At 39.7% G+C, this 23,708-nt stretch overlaps 1 protein-coding gene across 4 annotated transcripts in view; it reads right to left on the bottom strand.

Moving 5' to 3' along the window:
* Positions 1-23,708, bottom strand: part of MDN1 (midasin AAA ATPase 1) — a 162,419-nt gene that overhangs the window by 13,327 nt on the left and 125,384 nt on the right. For 2 of the 4 annotated variants that reach the window (XM_041757895.1, XM_041757904.1), the window contains 19 exons: positions 23,015-23,207; positions 21,542-21,701; positions 19,932-20,078; positions 19,279-19,402; positions 17,802-17,907; positions 17,133-17,248; positions 15,776-16,261; positions 15,255-15,481; positions 14,518-14,673; positions 14,182-14,351; positions 13,244-13,405; positions 10,846-10,983; positions 8,377-8,518; positions 6,563-6,738; positions 5,855-5,998; positions 5,205-5,349; positions 2,147-2,469; positions 1,707-1,868; positions 358-459 (listed from right to left, as the gene is read on the bottom strand). In XM_041757895.1, coding sequence (XP_041613829.1) covers positions 358-459; positions 1,707-1,868; positions 2,147-2,469; positions 5,205-5,349; positions 5,855-5,998; positions 6,563-6,738; positions 8,377-8,518; positions 10,846-10,983; positions 13,244-13,405; positions 14,182-14,351; positions 14,518-14,673; positions 15,255-15,481; positions 15,776-16,261; positions 17,133-17,248; positions 17,802-17,907; positions 19,279-19,402; positions 19,932-20,078; positions 21,542-21,701; positions 23,015-23,207 — 3,379 coding nt within the window. Of the gene's footprint in view, positions 1-357; positions 460-1,706; positions 1,869-2,146; positions 2,470-5,204; positions 5,350-5,854; positions 5,999-6,562; positions 6,739-8,376; positions 8,519-10,845; positions 10,984-13,243; positions 13,406-14,181; positions 14,352-14,517; positions 14,674-15,254; positions 15,482-15,775; positions 16,262-17,132; positions 17,249-17,801; positions 17,908-19,278; positions 19,403-19,931; positions 20,079-21,541; positions 21,702-23,014; positions 23,208-23,708 lie in introns of those variants that run through there. The other 2 variants (XM_041757899.1, XM_041757912.1) reach the window with 2 other exon arrangements.

Below are 23,708 nucleotides of genomic sequence, written 5' to 3'. Positions count from 1 at the left end.
CTCTGCCCCTTCCCCCACTCATGCTTGTGCTCTCTCAATAAATAAATAAATGAACTTTTTAAAAACCCTTATTTTTAAAACACAAAAAAGTGGGACAGTGGAAAAAAAGACTGGCTAGTACTAGGCAACAACAGCCAACACTTGGCTCTTAGGCTGTGTAAAGGAATAGGGAAAGTGTGTGTGTGTACACACACCCCCATGGGGAAGGAGCCTGGGGTCCTGATATGCTCGCTATAGCCACCATCATGTTTGGTGAGACAGCAAAGCCTGGGAGCTTGGCTGTTTTTAAACCACCACACTCAGGGCATCTTTTCACACATAGCCTGAGCCCAAGTTCAGCAGAAGAGGGACAGAGACCTGTGTGTTTTTCCTGGTCTGTTTCTGGGAAGCCAACCGAGCGATGAAGTTGGATTCATGGCCTTCTGCCTGATTTGCATCCGCAGCTCCACTTCCGTGTTCCTATGAAATCCAAGCGACGAGAGAATGAAAGTGGAAGATGCCGTATGAGCACCTGGCTACTGTGCTGTTTTATGTGCAGTTTCTCTATTATTTTCCTCTCAGAGTCAAAACAATACACCTGCCTCCCTGGTCCAGAACTCACCTATGACTAAGGCCTAGCCTGTGGGCAAAATTAAGAGCATCTAAATCCAGATAGGTCACCCTCTTGAGGGACTTCACTGTGTAAGGCTGATTAGTTCCTTGTTTCCAGAACGGTAATGGCTTACTCTGAAGGCAGGAAAGACCTCTACAAGAATCCAGGCTCTGACATTTACCAGCTGTGCACCCTTGAAATGGTCATTTCACTTTACTGTGGCTTATTTAGATCAAATATAAAATGGAGAGAGTAGTAACGATAATCAGCAGTCTTAGAGAACTATTATGAGGATCTGAAGTAATAAAAATCCTTAGCACCTACCTAAATGGGTGCTCAATAAATGGGGGGTGGGCAGTACAAGAAGTCTAAGTAAGTGTTGTTACTGGTGAGAAAACTGGGTTCAAAGAGCTTAAACAAGATGTCCAGAGTCACCACTGTAAGTAGCAGGTCCTCTCTTTCCATAGCATATAAGTGGCCTGAACTGTGGTCCATATAGAGAGCAATCACTCTAGCTAAAGGAACAAAGAAGTGCTTTGCTTTTTTAAAAAGAAAACCTTAAGAGCAGTGCCTAAGTGGCTCAGTCATGATCTCAGGGTTGTAAGATCAAGCTCCAGGTTGGGTTCTGTGCTGGGTATGGAGCCTGCTTAGGATTTTGTCTCCCTTTCCCTCTGCCTCTCCCCCTCCACTGATGTACTCACTCTTTCTTAAAAACAAACAAAAAACCTTTAGAGCCCGGTGAACAGCAAGGAAATACTATTAAAAGGCAGATTACTGCCTCTTGAAGACTAAAGTCTAAATTCAACCTTCCTTTACTTGGAAGCTTTCTAAAAATTAACGCCAACTGGAGTATCCCATGATGTACTACCAGCCTAATAGCTTTTTCTCATTAAGCACAATACTTATATACAGCATGTAGCAAATATTCTAGGGTTTGTTCTGAGAGCCATATAAAAGTGCATATCTGAATCATTTTCTTAAAGAATGGAAGATCATCTTTTAGATGTTAAGAGAACATCACATATACACCAACTACTTCTAAACAGATGGTGGTTTCACCCAGGGGAAAGAGACCCTCTAGAGGCAGCTGGCACAGGCAGTGAGGGCCTATTACCTCCTTCCCCTGCTCCTTCTCAGGCGCAGTCCCAGCCAGCTCCACAGCTTGTGCACTCTGCACACTCTCCAACCCAGTCTGTCCGCAAGAGTCATGCTCTTTCCTCTCCGTGGCCTCTGGCACCTGTTCCTCTGTGTCAGAATTCTCTCCGCCTTCTTCTTCCTGTTTTTGCAGGGTAAGCAAACACCACATTAAAATACTCTGAAGGAAGAGTATGAGGCAGTGGGGTGAGGGGTGGATCCTGCAACAATAAGATACCCCATTCCTCACCATGGGGAGTCTGCAGGGTTATTAGCCAGAAAGGGTCTTAAACAGAAACTTAAAGCTGCTCAGCAGCGCCACCTGGTGATAGAGAAGTATCCTAAAAGATTCTGATCGGAATATAGTAACCTCTCTTTGCTATTATTTTTACTTGAGACAAGCCAGACACTACACAATACCTGGGGCTGGAGACCTTGGTCAACAGGAACGCCATTCTCTGCACTTCCCTTACTGGCTTCCTCGTCCTTGTCTTCCAGAGACTGCTGCTCATCCTCTGAGTTTTCTTCAGGATGTTCAGCAGTATCTTTGTCTTGGCCGTCAGTTCCCGTGTCCATCTCTTCCTCCTCCTCGCCCTTTTCCTCTTCACTGGGGCCTTCCTCAGGCTCATGTTGGCCCTGCCCTTCACTGTGGTCAGCCTCGATCTCTTCCTTTATTTCCTCAGCTTCATGACCTGCTTCTTCAGTATCCATTGGTTTTTCTTTAATTTCCAAAGGATTTTCTTCTGGATCCAACAAAAGTAAGAAACACAGAATTTAACACAACTTAACATGGGACTGAGTTACATAAGCTTTTTGTTATTACTCTTGAACCAGGAATTGGCACACTATGGCCCAAGGGCCAAATAGGGCCCACGTGTCTCTGTAAATAAAGTTTTATTGGAATACAGCCACATCTATTTGCTTATTTATGTGTTTAGCCTGCCTACTCTGTGTTGCCTATGGCTGCTTTCACACTACTATAAAAGCAGAATGGAGGTTTTGCAACCCCTGTAGCAGCTTATGGCCTATAAAGTATGATACATTTATTATCTGACCCTTACAGAAAAAGTTTGCCCACCTCTGCTCTAAAACACTGTATGTTACATATAATTGTCTGGATGGTGCATTTCATTTTTTTTTTTAAGATTTTATTTATTTATTCATGAGAGACACACACAGAGAGAGGTAGAGACACAGGCAGAAGGAGAAGCAGGCTCCATGCAGGGAGCCCGATGTGGGACTCAATCCTGGGTCTCCAGGATCAGGCCCCGGGCTGAAGGCAGCACTAAACCACTGAGCCACCCGGGCTGCCCTACATGGTGCATTTCATTAAAAGATTCTAAGTAATCTACCAAAAAAATCCTAAAAGCCAGCACAAAAGGAATATTTTGGACCAAAGATGGGCAATGATGTTTTACCCTTGACAATAACTGGTAGACAGACTTTTTTATCATACACAGAAAATACAACATACGTTCAATGGAAACATTCCTATTTGGAAAAGTTTTGTTTATTAAAAGCATGTTCCTATACTTTGGACACTTCAGAAATCACAGCTAAATAATTTTTTAAAATAATTGCTTCTGGGGGATCCCTGGGTGGCTCAGCGGTTTAGTGCCTGCCTTCAGTCCGGGATGTTATCCTGGAGACCCGGGATCGAGTCCCACATCAGGTTCCTGTGTGGAGCCTGCCTCTCCCTCTGCCTGTGTCTCTGCCTCTCTCTCTCTGTCTCTCTTATGAATAAATAAAACCTTTAAAAAAAAATTGCTTCTTAGTTTATATACACAATTGTCTATATCTTGAATTTAAGGTTGATGTCAGAATCCAAAATTATATGGTAGTGAAATGGTCTCAGAAGTAGCAACTTATACAGTGCTAAATAAGTCAGCTAGAATTTTTTTAAGTAGGCTCCACACCTTGCATAGAGCCCAACGTGGGGCTGAATTTAGGACCCTGATATCAATACCTGAGCTGAGATCAAGAGTCGCACACTTAACTGACTGAGCTGCTCATGTGCCCCAAAAGTCAGAGTTTAAATGTAACAAGCCTCACCTTGAGATGTTGGGAAATTTCCTTTAGGTTTCTTAATAAAACTATATAAAAATGGGGGATGGGTGGGTGGGGAGTAAGCTATAGAGAGATTCAGAGAGTGAAGACTTGTTCTTAGGATGAGAAAAGCCTGTTATCAAATTTTCAATCAAATGATTCTGGTTAAATAACAGTTCACAAATTCATTTTTTAAATTATTAAATACTTCAAGCATGGAAAACGCATTTTAAAATTAAAAACCTGGGCAGCCTGGGTGGCTCAGCGGTTTAGTGCCGCCTTCAGCCCAGGGCGTGATCCTGGAGACCTGGGATTGAGTCCCAGGTCAGGCTCCCTGCATGGAACCTGCCTGTGTCTCTGCCTCTTTCTCTCTCTGTGTGTCTCTCATGAATAATAAATAAACAAAATCTTTTAAAAAAAATTAAAAAATAAAATTAAAAACCACCTAGATTTAATAGATGTGAACACTGTGCTGTATTTGTATCAAACTTCTGTCACTTGTTTTTAAGAAATAAATGGTTCTGGGTACAACTATATGGATTCTGGATGCCTTTGCCCTTCCTACTTCCTCAAAGGTCACCATAACCTGAAGCTGCTCTGTTTTCTTCCTTTTTGTGTTTTCCTATATTTGATGCACCCATTAATATATAGTATTAAACTTTTACATAAACGTTACCTCTTATTTATTCTTTTATAACTTACTAATTTTGTCCAATATGGGGTTTTAAAAAGTTTAATAACTTTTCTATATATGTAACAGATTTGTTATGAAGCACAGTGAGGCTAGCTTCTATCTGTCTGATTACCCACCATGACTGGGGACTTTCTTTCTATTGTAGGGGCATTTTCCAAACAATACAGTATCAGCTCTCCCTAGGGAACTCACTCAAACTGAACAGCGGATGACAGGCAGATTACTGTCAAGTGCCCTGTGACTTCTCTTGATTATTCAGTTTCATTCCCTGTAACAATGACTTCATATTTCAAATTAAACATGTAACAGATGCACAGCCACCAATAACTGAAACAATCATTTCCCTAAAAAAGCTGTACCTAAGGCTCCACTAGAGGCCTCATATACTCAGATTTCAGTGTTTACATCAATCCATGAGATGGGGCATCGAGATGGCTGTGAGGAAATGAAGCTTTGTGTGATGAAGGACCACACAGCTACTGCAATGCTAAAACATAGGACAGGAGAGGACATTAATGACAAAAAACCTGCTAGTTTACTTTCACTGTACTCAGCTTAAGCTTTAAGTCTAACTCAGGTGAGAGAAACACTACAGAGAAAAAGCAAACAATTTTCTCAAAGAGGAATTGAGATGACTGGACAAGATTTATGACCTGCCCATGATATGGCATGAAGAAATTGGTTATTGTACATTTTTAGTGAATTCCAACTGGTCTCTTTAGGTTTTGAAAGACATACCTCCTTCTTCATGGTCTGTGTCCTCACCACCGTTCTTGTCTTCACTGTCTAGGTTCAAGTCATCTGGAAGGTCCAAGGCCTCAGGTTCTGGCAGCTTCTCCTGATTGCCATGGTAAGGATCCACCTCATTTTCATCATATTCCCTCTTTGGACAATGGAGCGAACAGGAAAAAATAAATTACAAACTTTTTAAAAAGTAGTATTTGCATATAATTATCTTTAAGCAGCTATGCTAACAGAATACAAAGTCTCTTCTCTAAAATTTCCCCCATACTTCAGAATTTTACAAATGCTTCTAGAAATTTCAAATTTCAAACTTCACTTTCTATGCACGTTCTCCACTGATAAGAGGTACTGTGTTGCTTAATTTCAAGAAAGAAACTAAGGTTTACGAGGAGATATATAGAAAAGAATCACAGAATTTAGCTTTCAAACTCCAGCATGAGCCCAAACAGCATGAAGACTACCTCATTAGTAACCAATAGTTAGATATTTTATGAGGTGTTGAGAGACTTTGTTACACGTTTTATGAGGCAGTGGGAAAACAACTGATGAACAGGATGAAAATATCTTAAGACTTCCCCAGGAGCTCTGCAGTACAACAGCCCTGGCCTTGAATCAGGGGTAGATCCATTTCATAACCTCATCACCTCATCTATTTGTTCATTAATTTTGTCCTGGCCTTGTCCATCATCAGCAACTTCTTCTTCCTTTTCCTCCTTATCTTGGTTTTTATCTTTGTTTGATTTCCCAGCATCTAAGTTGTCATCTTTGGCAACAAGTCCACAATCTTCCTAAATGTCAGAGGAAGAAAAGGCACAAAATCACAAAATCATTACTCTCAATCTAAGAAACTGCTTTCATGTAGGTTGATTCTATCTAAATTAGTTCTTAGGCATGTACAATTTCTGCCTGTTGGGCCAATCCCATGGAAATATCCAGATGACAGGGTGTCATTTACAACCTAGAAAGAATAGTCTGGCTTTAGCCCAGATGGCAGCAGTAATAGCAGAGGTGTGAACAGTGGGATGGGCCACACTGTGCTGCTACAGAGTCCCATCCAGCCCGACTTTTCCCAAGCAGGGAGGTGGAGAAGTTCAGTGGCCAACAGCCGAATCAGAACACTTGCATTGAGTCTTAACTTCGCTCTTCCATAATACATGGCCCAGGTTAGGCCATTCTTCTGGCTTGGAATACAATCAAGAAGAGGCAAAAAAGAAGAAGAACAAGAGGGATGAAAGAAAGAAGAAGAAAAACAATGACAGAGAAGAGCAGTAAATAACAGAAAATGGTAACTGGTGGGAACAATGTCTCCTCTCAACCTGGGGACTATAGGATAGGGGGAATCTTTTAATTACCTCATCCATTCCTGGTCCTGTTTCTTCAGTTTTACTGTCTTCTTCCTCCTCCTCTTCTTCCTCATCATCATCACCCCAAAGCCGCTCATCTAGTTTATCAGCTTCCTCACCATTCAGATCGCCCATCTGTTTATCCAGGTCTCCACCATCACTATCTGATTTCCCATCATCCTCTTCTGAAAGGGAAGACACTGAGCTAAGGTAAATCCCCAAACTGGTCCATGTGTGCAGAACAGGGATGGATACACTACCTGGCAAGTGCCCCATCTGAGATTTATTGCTTGCATTTACAGGACTTTGTACAGGCAGATGCCTACTGAAGTAGTCCTACTGTGTTTTGCAAACTATTTGAAGGAAAAAAGAAGTCCATAATACGTGACATTAACAAACAGAAGGTGGTAGAATAGCTGTCAGTGTGTCTACTTCTGGTGCTAGGGGGAATATTCATTATGAGACTCAGCAACTTCACTGGGTTTTGGTTTCTTATCTGTGAAATGAAAGATTTAAACTATATGACTTCCAAGGTTCCTCCCCATTTCTAACACATTATATATACACTTCTATTTCATCCAACATCTAAAATCGTGTGTCTAATTCAATAGAATTTTCTTACCATTGTTTTTGCTCAAGGTCTACTGTGATAAAGGTTATATTCTTTAAAAAAAAATTTTTTTTAAATGTATTTATTCACAAGAGACACAGAGAGAGGCAGCGACAAAGGTAGAGGGAGAAGCTCCCTGTTGGGAGCCTGATGCAGGACTCGATCCCAGGATCCCTGGATCACGACAGAGCCAAAGGCAGATGCTCAACCACTGAGCCACCGGGGTGCCCCTAAAGGTTATATTCTTATGTTTCTTAGGCAAGTGTATACTTTTCTACTCTAAGGTCAACTCTCATTTCTGCAATACCTTCACTTACAATAAGACATGATATCTCAAATTACGCTATGGTCAGAAATTTAGGGCAATTGCTGAATTATGGTACAAACCTGTGACAAGTGATAATGTGCTATTAAGAAATCACATTCTCAAATAATTTATAATGATAGGGGAATGCTCATATGTTAAATGAAAAAAGCAAACTGACTATAAAGGACCCTGGGTGGCTCATACGGTTAAACATCTAACTCCTGGTTTCTGGCTCAGGTCATGATCTCAGGGTTGTGGGATCAAGGCTCACATCAGGCTCCACGCTGGACATGGAGCCTGCTTAAGATTCTCTCTCCCTCTCTCTTTGCCCATTCCCCCAGCTCTCTCTCTCCCTATAAAAGGAAAAAAAAAAAAGCCATCTACAGAACTACTTATGGTCTCTGTGTGTATACATATACACACACAATAAATGGAAAGGAATAAAAATTTATTAAGTGGTTTGAGTGGTAAGTCTAAGGGCTACCTATTCACTCCTGCACTCTCGTTCCAAATCATCTATAACAAATGCCTACTACTTTTTTTTTTTTTTAAGTTGTTTAAAGAAACTACCCTGACCAATTTACTTTTGAGCTGAGAGTCAAGCTCTGTTAGGGATATCTCTTCTTGTTCTTTCAGGCTTCCCTGAAGGGGAAGGCACTATGTCTAGCACAGGAGGCAGCCAAAATACCAATGTCTTGAGTTTACAGAGATGAATCTCCAAAACTGACTATAGACTTCTGCCTCAGTGAAGACAGTGAAGAAATATACATATGCTAATGTTTTCATTTCCAGTTATGCAGAGTAATAAACTTGTTCCAAAAAATTATAATAGGCTCCTTATTGAGAACATGTAATTTCCTAGATAAACTATTTTTTAAAAACAAGAATGAAGTAACAACCACAAACCTTGTTCTTCAAGTTCCCCACCATGCATTTTCCCATCAAAGTCTTCTGACATCTCAATGGCATTATCCTCGCCCTTAATGTCTGATTTTGAGTTAGGATCCTCTTTATCCTTTTCTTGACCTTTCTGAAATGTATCTTCTGCCTATATAAAAAAAAGCATTATAGAAAGCATAAACGCCGTCACTTTGCTGTTGTTTATTCAGCTCTAAATAGAACATAAATATATAAGCCACCATTAATGATATTAAGTTATCTCTAGGGAGAGGAAAAATAAGAGAACCAACGGGGATATAACCACACACAATAATTTCTGGTTTGCTTTAGTTGGTCTGTAATTTCTAGTTTTATTGCATTGGGATTAGAGAATATAGAATTTTGTTGAAGTTTTCTTCTTGTGAATTGTTAAAAAAAAAAAAAAAGGCAATTCCAGACATATGCATTCTTAAAGAACGCAAAGAATACGCATTCTTAAAAAAAATAATAACTTCTTAAGAATAAGAAGGATAAAAAATTCAATCCTATTATAATGTCCACATCTTTAATATTTTTATCACTTTGGTCTCAGATAGTAACTGAATATAATTTTTGTTCACTTTTCCTTAAACTATATGTATTCCTGTATACTCTAGGTGTTATTTGTGGCAGAAGATTCATGATTGTTCTCTTATTATGGTTGAATTTTATTTTTTTCAAACTATAGTTGGATTTTAAAATGCTTTTTAAAAATACAAACACAATAAAATCCCATTAAAAGAACTGTAAGAAAAAAATAAATAAATAAATAAATAAATAAATAAATAAATAAATAAATAAATAAATAAAAGAACTGTAAGCAAAACAGAAAGAGTAAGTTTCCCATGGAACCACCATCCTGCAAAAATCTCAAAGAAATCAGTATCACTGACATTCTGGTACATCTTTTTATCCAAGAATACACCTAGGTGATCTGTATCAGTACACGGCCCCCACATCTTTATAAACAAAAAGGGATCACTGCTTTACTAACTGCTTTGCAATCTGTTTTTCATTTCTTTTTTAAAAAATTTTTTATTTTTAAGTAATCTCTACATTCAACATGAGTCTCAAGCTCATGACCCCGAGATCAAGCGTTGCATGCTCTATTGACTGAGCCAGCCAGGAACCCGGTTCTTCTAATTTAAAAAATATCTTGTAGATAGATTTATATGTATCAAGATGGAAATCTATCTCATTCTGTCTAATTAGCTTAAAGCACTGTTCTGCATGGATGGTGTCATAATTTTTTTTTGATGGTGTATAATTTAAACAATTCCCTCCTGGTAAGTATTTGGAATTTTTTTCACAATCTTCACCATTATAATGTTATAGGGAACATCCTTGTACAAAAAAACCTCCTTCATATACCTATTTATCTTTAATATTAACATTTCTCTCAGAAAACATGGAATTCCTAGGTCAAAGAATACATACAATTAAAATTTATGAAATATTGCCAAATTGTTTTGATAGCTTTTATCCCACTTCATGTTTTTTTGCACAGGATTGCACTTTTCTATTAAGTTTGTGATTTTTTTTTTTTTTGCTTTATTTTTTTTTCCATGAAAAAAGTAACATTGACAAAGAAGTTAAATTTGAGAAATACAGAAAAGCCAAATAAAAAAACGTATGTGTATTAAACAGAGCTCTACCATCAACACTAGCTTAACTCTTTTCGTTTTTCTTTCCAGTTTTCAAAGGATAAGTTTGAATTGATTTGCTTCTTTAAGCTATGGTTGTAGCTATTAAAAATAAATAAAAATGTGTGGTCTGCTTTAGATTTAGAATATAGGAGCTTAAAAAAAATTCCATTATTTCTTCAAGTCACAGTTGGTAAATCTGTATGACTAATAATAGTATGCTTTAAAAAAAAAAAAATCACTCCCAAATAAGACAGGCATTTAAAAAAAGCAACACAGGAATCTTAGCCCAAAACACCTATTTCAAAAACATTCTTAAAAAAATAAAAAAAAAAAAAATAAAAAAAAAAAAAAACATTCTTGATTCCAACTAAAACAGGATATAAATTAAGATTTTTCAACAGGTCTTAAAGATATACAATAGAATCTGTTAATAATAAACACTGTTATTATTATTATTTAATGCACCTTACTTAAAATAGCCAAGTTTTTTTATCCTTAAATGAGTCACCACCAAAAATACTCTAGAATATCAAGATCTCTCCATTTAAAATAAAAAATTTTAGATTACTTCCTTGTCAAATTATAGCCATAACTAATGACTGAGCTACAAAGATCCCTTCTGTAGTTTTTTGGCTTTTTATTTATCTCCACTCTCTAAAACTTTAGTATTCTTAGGGCTCCACAAACCAGAGTTTGAAAATCATTAACCTAGTAAAAAACACTCATGTATAAAACTTAATATTGAGAAGAAAATAAAAAGGGAGTGAGTTTCTGAAAACTGTATGTATATTTCGGGCATGCGATAACGTACCTGTTCTTCATTTTCTATCTGGTCACTCACATCTTTCATGCCCTCGCCTTCCCCAATTCCACCTCCCTCATAGTCATGGAATTCAGTTGCTCCTTCTCCTGCTGAATCTTCCATGAATTCTTTAGGCAGGCAAAATCCCTTAAAAACAAGAGTGAATAATTAGGTACAAAAGCAATAAAAGAAAAATAATTTTTGACCTTTTCTCTCAGGAGTTTCAATCTGATGGAAATTCATACAGTAGACATGGCATTTCCTTCTTCCTTGGTGATAACAGTTATTATGCTGTTCAAAGCTGGACATTAGATTTAACATATAAGCTTTTGACTTTGTAGAGGTCTTTCTGATATGTAGTAATCTTAACTGGCAAGACAAAAATCTGAATCAATTATACTAGGACAACATTTTAGGACCAAGTCACTCAGCAAGAGTAGAACCTCTCAAGTGTCTAAATCCCAAAGGGATAATTCATTCTTCTTTATTTACTTCTCAAATTAGTAAAGCCAGAGAGCAGCCTGGGTGGCTCAGCAGTTTAGCACCACCTTCAGCTCAGGGCGTGATCCTGGATAACTGGGATCGAGTCTCATGTCAGGCTCACTGCATGGAGCCTGCTTCTCCCTCTGCCTGTGTCTCTGCCTCTCTCTCTCTCTCTCTCTCTCATGAATAAATAAATAAAATCTTAAAAAAAAAAAAAAAAGAAAAGAAAAAGAAAAAGAAAAAAGAGAAATTAGTAAGTTAGAGAAGAGAGGAGGGCAAGAAGACCTATAACCCTGGAGGTACAGCAACTTGAAGCAGATGCCACAGTGGGAAATTTCATTTTTACTTCAAAAATTGAAGAAAATTTGGTGTGATGCTCAAGTAAAATGTTAATTTTAATATAAAAGAAACATGCCTCCCCCTCAACTCTTGAGGTAGAACTGTCACTCTTAATGTATGTGCCACGTTTTCTGCCAAGGCATCTGGCATGCCATGGGTTCTAGAGTCAAGAACAAGGTCAGACAAAGAAAAGACTCATGAAGTGTTAACAAAACAGTGTTTAGTGTTGGAAAATATTTTGGAAAGGAAAAATCAACTACTAGCATATGGGACAAAAATGAACAGAAAAACAAGTATAAGAAAAGAGTAGTTCTCAATCACAAATTTTATCAGACAAGCTATCAAGTTATTTGTCAATCTTAGGATGGAAAAGTACTAAGAAATCAGCTGCCAACTAACACAGAATCAAGAGCCCCAAACCAGTTGCCAATTGTGTCACCAAAAGCTTTCCATGGATTGTTAGAATTATGACCTAGATCTTAGCACTGAGTCTAACCTACTTTGTTTCCCTCAGGACTATTCAGAAAGGGTATGAATACAATGTGGATACATAAAAACTTAAAGGAAAGGCAAAATCACTTTTAGGACATGTATTCCTGGAATATTGATTGAAAAATATGTTTTGGTTAACTTAACTAATTTTCCCATTGCGCTACATTATTTTAAAATAGGTTTAGATATAGACAGAATACAACCATACAGGAGAAGACTCAGATGTCCTTCTGCAGGAGCATCACTACAGTAGCTACCTCTAGAACAGCCAAAGGACTCCCAACACTTTTGCTTATATCAGACCCCCAAACCCCACCCGAAGCACAGGCCAAATTCATTCTAGAACCTGTCAGACCAGAGCAACAGCACAAGTGGACTAACACAGCTAACTCAAATCTCAGGGCACCCTCACTATACACTGTCCTGCCACTGTCTTTTGCATGCAATCTATCTTCCAAAGAGTGATGGGGAAAAAAACAAAAACAAACAAAAAAAACAGAGTGATGGGATGTGAGATTGGCTCAGTGCCCATTGAAGAGAGGGAGCAAATCGGACTAACTCATTTATTATTAAACAAATACAAATATCTATCCTCTAGATATGCTTGCTGCATGGGCTTGCCTCCCATTTTTAAACCCTTTCTAGTATTCCAGATACTCAGAACTAAGAACTCTTGACTATTTATAAGAAGGCTAGACCCAATCTTCAGTCTGTAAATTCCTCTTTCTCAAGTGATTCTCACCTGTATTGTACCTGGATTTGGAGAAAATCTTAGAATACTAAAGAAATAAAAACAAAACAAAGTATATATTCAATTAAATGTAGTTCTCACAAAAATGGTAAGGAATGTAGGCAGATCTCACTTTACAAATGAGGAGACTGAGGCTCACGATAGCCCCTGGAGTCTAGGGAATTCATCAGAGGGGGACCTGCAGGTTCCAAGACCTTAATGGAAACAGGCTTAGCAAAAGGGTGCTGGATAAAGCCCTGAAAAATCCACAGGGAGAGCAAATCACCTATTTGTGAAGATTCAAAAAAACCAGCTTGGGAACCCAAGCACTAATGGGTATGGAGGATCATGGACAGTCCTTACCTCCTGGGCCAACTCTGTAAAGACCTGGGCAAGCACAGAGAGCAGCTTTGCAGTGCTACGGTGAGTTGCCAGAGACACAGTCAGGAAGAAGAGGACAAGGTCTGAGTATCTGGAGAGCATGGGCACCAGACGCACCAACACGCAGCAGGACTGGCTGAAGAACTGTGGGCAAAAGATCGCAAGGCCTGTTCACACTAGTAACCAGTACCAGGTTTTCTCTGGGGTAATAATAATGTTCTATAACTAGACAGCAACAATAATTGCACAACACTGAACCTACTAAATGCCACTAATGGTAAGTTTTATGTATATTTTCTCTTATACACACACACCCTTATGCTCACTGATATTTCCTCCTTGTTTACACAAACCCTCACGAAAGTACATTTTAAATTCTGTCACTTAGTTTCACTTAGTTAACAAGGTTTTTCGTTTTTGCTTTTAAATAAGACGTTTACATACAAATTCTATTTGGAATCAAAGTTAGCACTGGAAGCAATACTAGAGACTTATGATATCCTACAAAATAAATTGCTTCTCTGGACTTTTATGGACACAGCAACTTCCCCCTCTGCTGGTTTGTTGTGAAGGGAAAGGTATTTGCAGGGTGTGGCCATTCAGCCTTAGAGGACAGCAGCAGCATCCACATTAAGATCAAATACCCAGGAGTATGTGGTGGAGTATGAAAGAATCCCAAGAAAATAGACAACTCTGGATTGCTGGCATTTTTTGCGTCTGTGCATCTTACAACTATAACCCTTAGCTAGCAAGCCCTAAGAATTACAAAGTTTGTCAGTGATGTTTACATGCATAAAGAAATCAAACTTAGTGATTTTTTTTTGCCACAAAGGCCTGCTTTGGGACCAACCACATGGAGCAAAGTGAGACCCACTCTGCCTTTGCTCAGCCCACTCTAGATAGCAAGAAGTCTATATTACCGTGTGCTTTGATGCTATGCCATCCTCGCCATATGATTTCAGCCTCTCCAACAGCTCAGAGACAGCGGAAATTATTTTCTGAACATGCAGAGCGCTCACATCAGCCCGTAAGTCTTCCTCTAAGAGTTTTGTTAGATGTCCTGATTGCAATCTTTCAAAGCCTGCTGCCTCTTTCATTCACAGAAAAGGAAGACATGATGAATAATACAAAATACTCTTTTCATCTCCATTCATCTAGTCATCATTCCTAACATCTGTCCTTAAATATTTAGCCACAAAAATATATTTCAAAATTAAATAAAATATAAAAATCGTTTTGCCTGATTTCAGACATACCATCCTCTTCTTGTGGTCTTGTTTGGTCAGCGTTCTCCTCTGTCTTTTTACTGTTTCTTTCTGCTAAATTCTGGATGGCACAAAGGATGGCCCTGATGGCAGTTTCCACTTGCTCTGAAAAATCTTCCACAAACCCTTCCTCCAACATTTGGTTTCCTAGTAAGTAACATGGTGCAAAACAAAAAAACCCCAATCATTTGCTTCAATGTCTCTGGAAATAATTAACAATTCTCACTTGTTATTTTTTACAAACAGCTACCTATCAAGTACCTACTATGGGTGAGCCACCGTGTCAAACTGCTGAAACAAAGGTGAATGAGACTTATTCCTTATCTAGATAAAACCTACAAGAGTTTACCATCTTTTATTGAACGCTTTCCTGGAAGAATGCCAAAAATATGAAGATAGTTATGATGGTGCATATAAACACCAACTTAGTTATCAGCCCTCAACTTTCCAGTGTAAGAGAGAATGGTTTGTAACAGCGAGTGAGCCTGTGCCACCTCCCTACATATGTGCTACAAAGTGACATCATCAATTCAGAGGCAAGGTACTGAAAGAAAAGAGGTAGCAATAGTTAAAAGCTGTGAGTTCCAACCATACCTGTCTGTCTTAGAAACCTGGATAGATATGTCTGGAACAAAACATAATGTGTTTTTAGGATAGGCTGGACTTAAATCTGTAAGACATCACTCCTACCCTGGGCTCTGACTCCCTTGTTGAAGGACAGTCCTTACCGCCTTGGCTGCCTAAAGCAAGTAGATGTGTCTTCCAGGTAGTAAAGTCATCTGTGGCTTTATTGATTTCTCCTCTTAAATATTCCAGGCTCTCAACTAATGCCATTTGTTGATCTGTTTGCTCAACCTCCATCCCTGGAATAATGAACAAGGACTCTAGGCCTTGCAAATGAACTGACATCTGGGATAGGCAACTCAGCCCAGAAGAGCAAACTTCAAAATCTTTCCTGCAACAAGAGAAATGCCACAACGTTGAGAGGAAGGGGCTACCGTACACACACACACACACACACACACACACACACACACACACACACACCTCCCTCCAACCACTAAAATTTAAGCAGGGGAAAATTCACTCCATTTCAAGATTAATAGTGAAATATATGCCACAAAGCACCATGAAAGTCCACAGAAAAACAGAATTAAAGCAAAATCCCTTTCATCACTTGCTCTCATTACTAAACCTTGATCAAGTACCTGAGCATAGAGAGAGACAGTAAAGACATAGGCACACTCACCAAGAATGAAAGAGAGTCTCACAGGACAGCTGCCTGATTTTGTCCACATCAGCTTTTACTGTTTTAATAGTTTTCAGCATCTCTGTTAATCTTGCAGTTGACTGTTGCCAAACTTGGTCCTGTTTACGCATCAAGCAACCAGAGGGCAGCTGATTTCGAGGTACTGGGGATGGATAACTCAGTTCTGATGGGACGAGGTCCTGTACTGCTCTGGAAAACCGTCCCTCAGTGAGGTCTGGTCCTTCTGGGTAGGCAGCAGAAGGCTGACCCTGTGCTTGGGCATCACCTCGGCCTGGAGTTGGCCCTGCACTGGGGCAGCACTGGAGGAGCCAGGAGAGCTGCTCCAGCAGGATCTGGCTCTGCATGGCTAGGTGCTGCAGCCTTTCTGTCCACTGCTGCACACCATCCTGAGGAGGGAAGGCCACTGGGTACACCAATGGGCCAGTCAGCCTGCTATGAATCTCCTGCACACAGCCAAGGAGGTTCCTGTGCCGAGAAACCAACAGGGAAAACACTGTGTCACCATGTTGTTTTAAACAGGAAATTCATTTATTTCTAAACAAAGTATGGGCTTTTTCACATAATCAAGAAGACAGGATCCCCCACAGATAAGAAGTCTGTTAAATGCCTTTTAATACACTTAATTAAACACATCCTTCTGAAGACTGAAAGGAGGCTCTTCAGTCTTTCACAAGTATCAAAACTCACTGCTTATCTATTCCCTTACAGCTTATCACACCCAACATAGTCACACCACTGCAGTGATCTCAACCATTATTTAAAAAAAAGAAAATCCAAGTAATTGTAGTATACTTTGTTAGATAAACCCTTATGAGTAAAGAAGAAAACAGCTGTAGCCAAAGTGTGTATATAGTCTGGAAATACTACCTTTCAGCCAACAATCCACTCAACAAATAGATGACAGCCTTCCTAACTGTCCTCATCTTTTAAATATCTATTTCCAATGAGAAGCATCTGTGTATGGCTCAGTAAATTGCAACTCTGTGATCCAAAAAGCCTAATGAATGGAAACAATCACAAATCTGATCTGTGTTCAGAGACAGATACTCCAATACCATAAACACAATCCTGTCACACAGCCAGATAGACTGTCAACCACAAACCCCCTCAATCCAGACCTGGGTGTACTTCAGCCCGGAGCTCCTCCTCCAGGGCCCATTCTCCCAAGAGGTGGTACCAGAACCACAGAGCAGAAGCAGATCACCAAGAGCAAGGGACAGAGCCAAGAGAACCCCCACCTACATCTCTGAGCCTCAAATTTCATTTCACATGAGAGCGGACTCGAACAATTCTTCCTAATTCATGCCACAAATCCTACTAACTAGTTAGCAAATACCTGAGGAGGATCCACTGCTCAGTCAGCGTGGTCAGGGAGCGCCGCTGTCGAATAAGCATCTTCATCAAATGTGCCGAGAACCCTTTGCACCGCTCAACGTTGCTCATGCCCAACTCCTGACGGGGAGAAGGAAGCATGCCAAGGTTGCCGCTGGCAAACACCACCACCTATGCAGGTGTCATTAGAGAGCCGGTTCATCTAATCCTCTCTGGGGAAAGTGCCCCTTGCGTAGATAAGCTTTGGATATAGACTGCAGTCTAGAAGCAACGCATTCATCTTTTTGAGCAGTGCTTTTCGAATTATGCGTCCAGATGTTCCATGAATAGGAACTAGACTTAACATCAAAATTAGTAGTCTTTTCTCAATTCACAAAGAGAAAAAAATACCTGAAGATGGCATTCTCACTTGAAGCTTTTTTGACTTAACTTTTCTTATGCATTGGGTCTTGCTGGCAAATGTAAGTAACAGAATTTATGATAAAATGCTCCATGATTAAACACAAAATTGGCCAAATCTGATTTATATTAAGTTTAATGATGTTCTACAAAAAACTCAGTCACTTTCGGTAATGTACTCTGATCACTTAACAAGACTTGAGAATGCTACCCTAGGGGAACAACAGGAGCTTTTTTTGGGTTTCTGCAAAATCTCTGGGGTTCTGTCACCTACCTTGACAGGAGCTGCTAAGGCTGCACTAAGTCTGGCGTGCCGTGCAAGAGAGCGAAAGAAGTATTTCTGGCATCCATCCCATGAAGATGAGATTTCTGTAAGCAGTCTAGAAAAGAAATCAACATGATTTACTTAAATAAAACCACTATTTCCCAGCGCAGATCCTGAAGACTCAGAGATTGAGATTGTTTAATCACAACTCAAAGTCAAGTGTGTGAATAAATTTATTTCTGTGCGGTCTCATTCAGTCAGGTACTTGTCAGCCCTTTATGTGAAAAATGTGTTATATACTCAGCACTGGAAGGATAGTAGGGAAATAAATTATGATGACAATATAGTTTCCTTAATGAAAACTTTGTAACTATCTTAGGAGTGGAAGGCTAAGGGTCATAAATTCTGATGCTATAGGGGCCAAGCAGATAATATAAATGATTAAGGACAGCCAAGCACAAAATGATACATGCCAATGACAACTGACTTCAATGTGGAATACACAAAAGGTATTGCTGAAGACCACAATGATCTGAAGAGCATATGTCCTGTCAAAAGGAGGGAGCTACAGTTTTAACTTCTGACTACATGGGAAAGTGAACCCACTTGGCCAAATCTTTCTGAAAAACTGAAATCCAGAATATTTATGTAAAATTTCTACTTTTGGGGTGACTGCCTGGCTCAAGTAGAAGAACATGTAACTCTTGATCTCAAGGTTATGAGTTTGAGCCCCTCGTTGGGTGTAGAGATTGCTTAAAAAGACTTAAAAAATAATTTCTATTTTTTACAATGTTGTGTTGAATTAAAATTTAAAGCATTGAGAGGACCGCTGAATTAAAATTTAAAGCATTGAGAGGACCATTGGCAAACAAAATACAAATGTATGCATACCCAGGTGAGCAAATCATCATTTACAACCACCTCTGCCATAGTTATGAACACAGTTCTGTCTCAAAAGGTTCTCAAATTCAAGAATATATTAGAAATTATAAAGAACCTATGTACAGGGAACAGCTACAAATGTGGCCATTCTCTCATGGATTTTCACCTGTGAATTGAAATCAAGTGAAGAGACCTTAGGAAAATCAAAGGACCAAAAATATAATGGGAGAGGTGAATACAAGGAGGAAAGGAAAAGATACTTTTAAAAAAGTGTGTGTGTGGGGGGGTACTAGCTGGCTCCATCAATAGAGCATACAACTCTTGATCTCAGGATCAAGAGTTCAAACCCCATGTTGGGTGTTAGATGGAGGCAGGGAGGGAAGGAGGGAGAAAGGAAGAAAAGGAAAAGAAAAAGGAAAAGGAAAAGGAAAAAGAATGAACTCTTATTGAACGAATGCTTACCACAAGCCAGATCCTAAGCCAGGGACTTTTCTAAATGTTATCTGTACACCAACACTAGGAGAGAGATATTCTGTACCCATTTTGGCAAATAAGGACATGGAGGCTTAAATAACTTGCTCCGTTTATAATTTAAAAAACAAACCTAGAATCAGCTTCCTGAGTGCTGACTATAGACAACGCGCTCCGGACATCTAATGGGTGAAGATAAAGCATCTCTTGAGGGTTTTTTGAACGGGCCCAGGCAAGACCTTTGCGATATGACAAACCTGGGAAATAAATATCATGTGTTTAAGAAACTCAGAAGAGAATGAATGTGCCATGCCTCATCCCATCCCACCATCATTGCTACTCAAAATAAAGTCCTTGGAACAGCACAACCCAGTAGCTTCTTAAAAAAAAACAGGCTCTCAGGCCCTGCCCTGCACCTGAAACAGAACTACTACACTTAACGAGATTCCTCAAGTCATTTGTACATGCACTAAAGTTTGAGAAATGTTGCTTTCTAAGTTATGTTGAAAGGGTGGGTGCCATACAACATATGGTGATGAAAATAAAGCATGGTTTTTGAGAAACTTCATTACAAAACTGTGAAAATATTTGGAAATCACAAATGGTTCATCAGAGGAATTTCATATGTATGACTGTACTCTCAGAATGGCATTTCAAAATCTTGCCTACATACCTTCTGTTTCCCACCATCAACCGTCTCTAGAAATTTCCCCTAAATCACTCACGTTGTTTCCCCTGCTAATAGCTGACCATCATTCTCCATCAGGTTTCAAGCAATAATCTTACCAGTTTTTGCAAGGTGTTGAAAGAGGTCTGCTAAAGCTCGCTGCTTCCGCAGAAGAATGTGCTTGGCTTCTGATCGTTGCTTCTCCTTCTCTGCAGAGGGCTCCACCTTTAAGCTCTGCAGTTCACCTACAGAGGAAATCACTTCACCTGAGGAGATAATGAGGCAATACTGAAATCACAAGGGCTTAGTCATGTGTTAAAACCAATACTCAAGATTCAGTACATTATGGAAAATAAGAACCAGATGACGTTCATATTTAAGGCTCTGACAACTAGCATAGTCCCTAGCACTTTGTAAATTCTAAACTAAAGGAATCAAGATGCATGGAAATAGAAAATAAAAAATCATGGATTTTATCTCAACAAACAACCCAAATAAAAGTAGTTGTTTTTTTTTTTTTTTAATCTAGGGATTTATATTAGATCGGGCAGAAAGCACTTGTTTAGCACTATGTGCAGCAATTGTTAAGAATTTAAGTCATCTGAGATAAATTTCCCATAAATATGATACATACTGAGCTCCTATCCTATACCTAGTTCCTGGTAGATGTTCCTTTATACCGTACAACTCCAGAAGCATTGATTTCTAGCTGCTTGGAGAGGCTCAGAGAGGTCTCATCACTTTCTAAAGTCCATTTACTTAAAGAATGGACTAGGAGGGGGTCAGCCTGGGTGGGTCAGAAGAGAGGCCTCAGAAGAAACCAAACCTGCTAGTACTTTGTTTTTGTATGTTTAACCTCAAAACTGAGTGAAAATTAATTTCTCTTAAATCACCTTTGTTAAGGTAGCCCTAACAAACTTAACACGGGCCATCTAGCCTTCCAGTAGTCAGCAAATGTACTGCATACAGACACTGCAGGAGTGTTAGAGAATTATGTCACAGAGTGGGTGCCTTTTCCAGAGGATCCACATGGAACCTTCTGTTGATCCTGGTCATCAGGCTTAGGGTAGGGAAGGTTATCTTGAGAATGGAGATTATTAGGCTATTCTTCTAACAAGTTTTAAAGATAAAGAGCTCCCTGAGGTCAGACTGTAGCCTCACTAAAGGACCTGACACTACTGACACTACACTCACTAGGGATGAAAGGGGAGAAGGATAATGGTGAAAGGTTGCCAAGACCTCAATCTATTAAGTTCTAAAATCTGTTCCTCAGTCATTGCTGTTATACTACAAAGCAAATCTTGACTCTCAACTTCCCTATGTGAGGACAACCAGGGAGATGAAATTGCTCCATTTCTCCACAGTGGAGAAAACAAGAAAACTTAAATGAAAGAAGATTCATCCACAGAGAGACAACAGTTTGAGAGGTAGGGATAGCTTACAGACTCTGGGAAATCCATCTCTCCAACCAAAGAGAGCTGATATAGACAAGGCTATTGTAGAAAATGGCATAACATAGCATTAGTTTACATTAAAGGAAGACAAGATGAAAATTATGGCTCCTGCATCTGGGATCTGTTAGTTTTTAGCCCACTTGTTTAATTCAATTAACTACTCAACACTATTCAAGAGATCAAAAAAGGGCATACATAACAAATTTCCACCCTCTTTGGGGACTGGGGAAAACAGAGAGCAAACCCCACCCTCTGCCCTGGCTGCTGGTACCCACCAGTGAAGTGATCGAGGCTCTCCACTAGGTGAGGCAGACGGCTTTCCTTCAGGAATGTCAGGCACATCTTCCTCATTCGTTTCATGAGCTTTGGCAGGCGACGCAGCAGCTCTCCCTCTGAAGGAAAAGGAGCACCCTGACACTGTTCTGGAATCACAGCCTGTGAGACAAAGCACAAGTTAGTCTCACTGCCAAGAACAACAGTAATAGCACTAACTTGCACATGTGCTAAATTTAAATGCTACACCCCTCCAAACATACCTGGCTCAGCAAATATTAAACTCTCTCCTCCCCATCTCTGAAGTCTCACAAAAAGCAGCATCATCAAAATGAAAAAGGCATGTGTCCTGGATATTCAGAAACCCCTCCTGCTGCTCTACATGAGATCACTGTAGAAGGAGCTCTTGTACCCCAAGCCAATGCTACCTGTGCTAGCCATAAGAAGGCTCCAGTCCTCATCTCTGAATGTAGTAACACTGCTATCTTTATGGTACTGTGCTGCAGTGCATTTCTCAGCCACACAAATCCTACTTCTAACCATCTCTCCCCACCCTCCACTTCCTGACAGTTCAATTATCAGGAACCCAGACATCCAATAAAGGGGAAAGCTTTCACCCACAAGGGTCTATTTTCTTTTTTTGTTTTTGTTTTTTGTTTTTGTTTTTCCTTTAGAATCCCTGAAACTCCTATGTTGCCATCAAGAGCAAATAAAAATTTTTGGTCATCAGGACAGAAATCAGTGAGTTGATGAATATAATCAAAAGAAAGTAAACTTGGCACCCATATCATTTGTAGAGCCATATCATGGCTATATGCTCAATTTCTATTATGCTTTCTGTACTGCGAAAATACCAAAAATAGCTTGAGGACCTTCACTGCTTACTCTATGGACCCAAGATAGGAAATATAGTAAGAAAGCAAAAGCTATTGCTCTCTTGAGGTGTGCTCCTTGATCCCAGAGCTCTTTACATCTAAGGATATGATGTGAGAACATACATCCTATAACAGATCTGCTCACCCAAGCTCTCCAGGACTATTATATTTTCTGGAATTTTGCAAGCCAACTCTTAACTGCTGGTGCTTGAAACTGGCCACAATAAGAGAATTTATATCATGGTCATCAGCAACCACTAAAATCAACAGAGTACTGCATACAGTCACTCCCTGTGCGGCAGCTTCAGTGGCGTACTCCTCAACTGATGCTTCGAGTCTTCTGTCACAGGTAGATGAAATCTTCACAGGTGAGCACAATACTTACTTCTCATACGTGACCATTAAACTTTCAGTACCAGGATCAATGCTTTCTGCATTACCATGCAGCAGTGTCAGGCAGACATACAAATGCTGTACTTGTCCAAAGAGCAATATTTCAAAGGCATTCCCTTGCCTAGTTCTAGGAACACCCCCTACAGAGAAAGCACACATCTCCCCTGACTAGGCAGGAATAAGCAAACACTGTCTTATGAGATATACCTGTGCAGCTGCCGGCCGGGCCAACAGGGTCTCCCTCAGTGCCTTGTTCAGACTCTGAATGGAGGATGCCTCACTAGTGGCTGCTGGCTGTGACAAAAAGTCAGGCTGCTCCTCCTTGTGACTCTCCACCAAGGATGACCGGCAGGGTTCACTCAGGACAGCTTCAAATTTCTTCATGAACTTAAAGAGGGTCCTGGCCCCAAGTAATGACAGATGAGGAGGGAAAAATGGGTGGAAAGCGAGGAAATGTAAAAGTGGCAAAACGCATACATACATAACTTAATAACCTATACGTACTGTATACATGAACTACTTAGATATTCATAATCATCCTGTTTGTTTTTAAGGAAAAGTAAGGCAGGTATTGTCATCTCCCTTTTCTAGAAGAAAAACCTAAAGTTAGGAATGGTGGGATCACTTCACTCAAGCTAAAACAGCTAGTAGGTGACAAAAGACTCAACCCTTCTACAGTGCTTAGCCTGCTTTGTCTCAAGGCACACCAATTCCTTTTGCACACAGATTTTGCTTTGGGTGTTACGGTGCTGTTGAAAAGCCACACCAAAACAATCTAGTGCTTCATAATAAGTTCAAGGCAACACTACATCAGGCCACATTAACAATGTAGTCTTGCTATCTAGCATACAAAAGTTCTGAGCTTTGGTTCCCCCCATTTTTTTTTCATAGGCTCCACACC

The sequence above is a fragment of the Vulpes lagopus genome, chromosome 1 (assembly GCF_018345385.1).
Source record: "Vulpes lagopus strain Blue_001 chromosome 1, ASM1834538v1, whole genome shotgun sequence".
In the NCBI taxonomy this organism is placed as follows: Eukaryota; Metazoa; Chordata; class Mammalia; order Carnivora; family Canidae; genus Vulpes; species Vulpes lagopus.
Note: the sequence above shows the minus strand (reverse complement) of the source record. Positions and strands in the feature narration are given on the sequence as shown.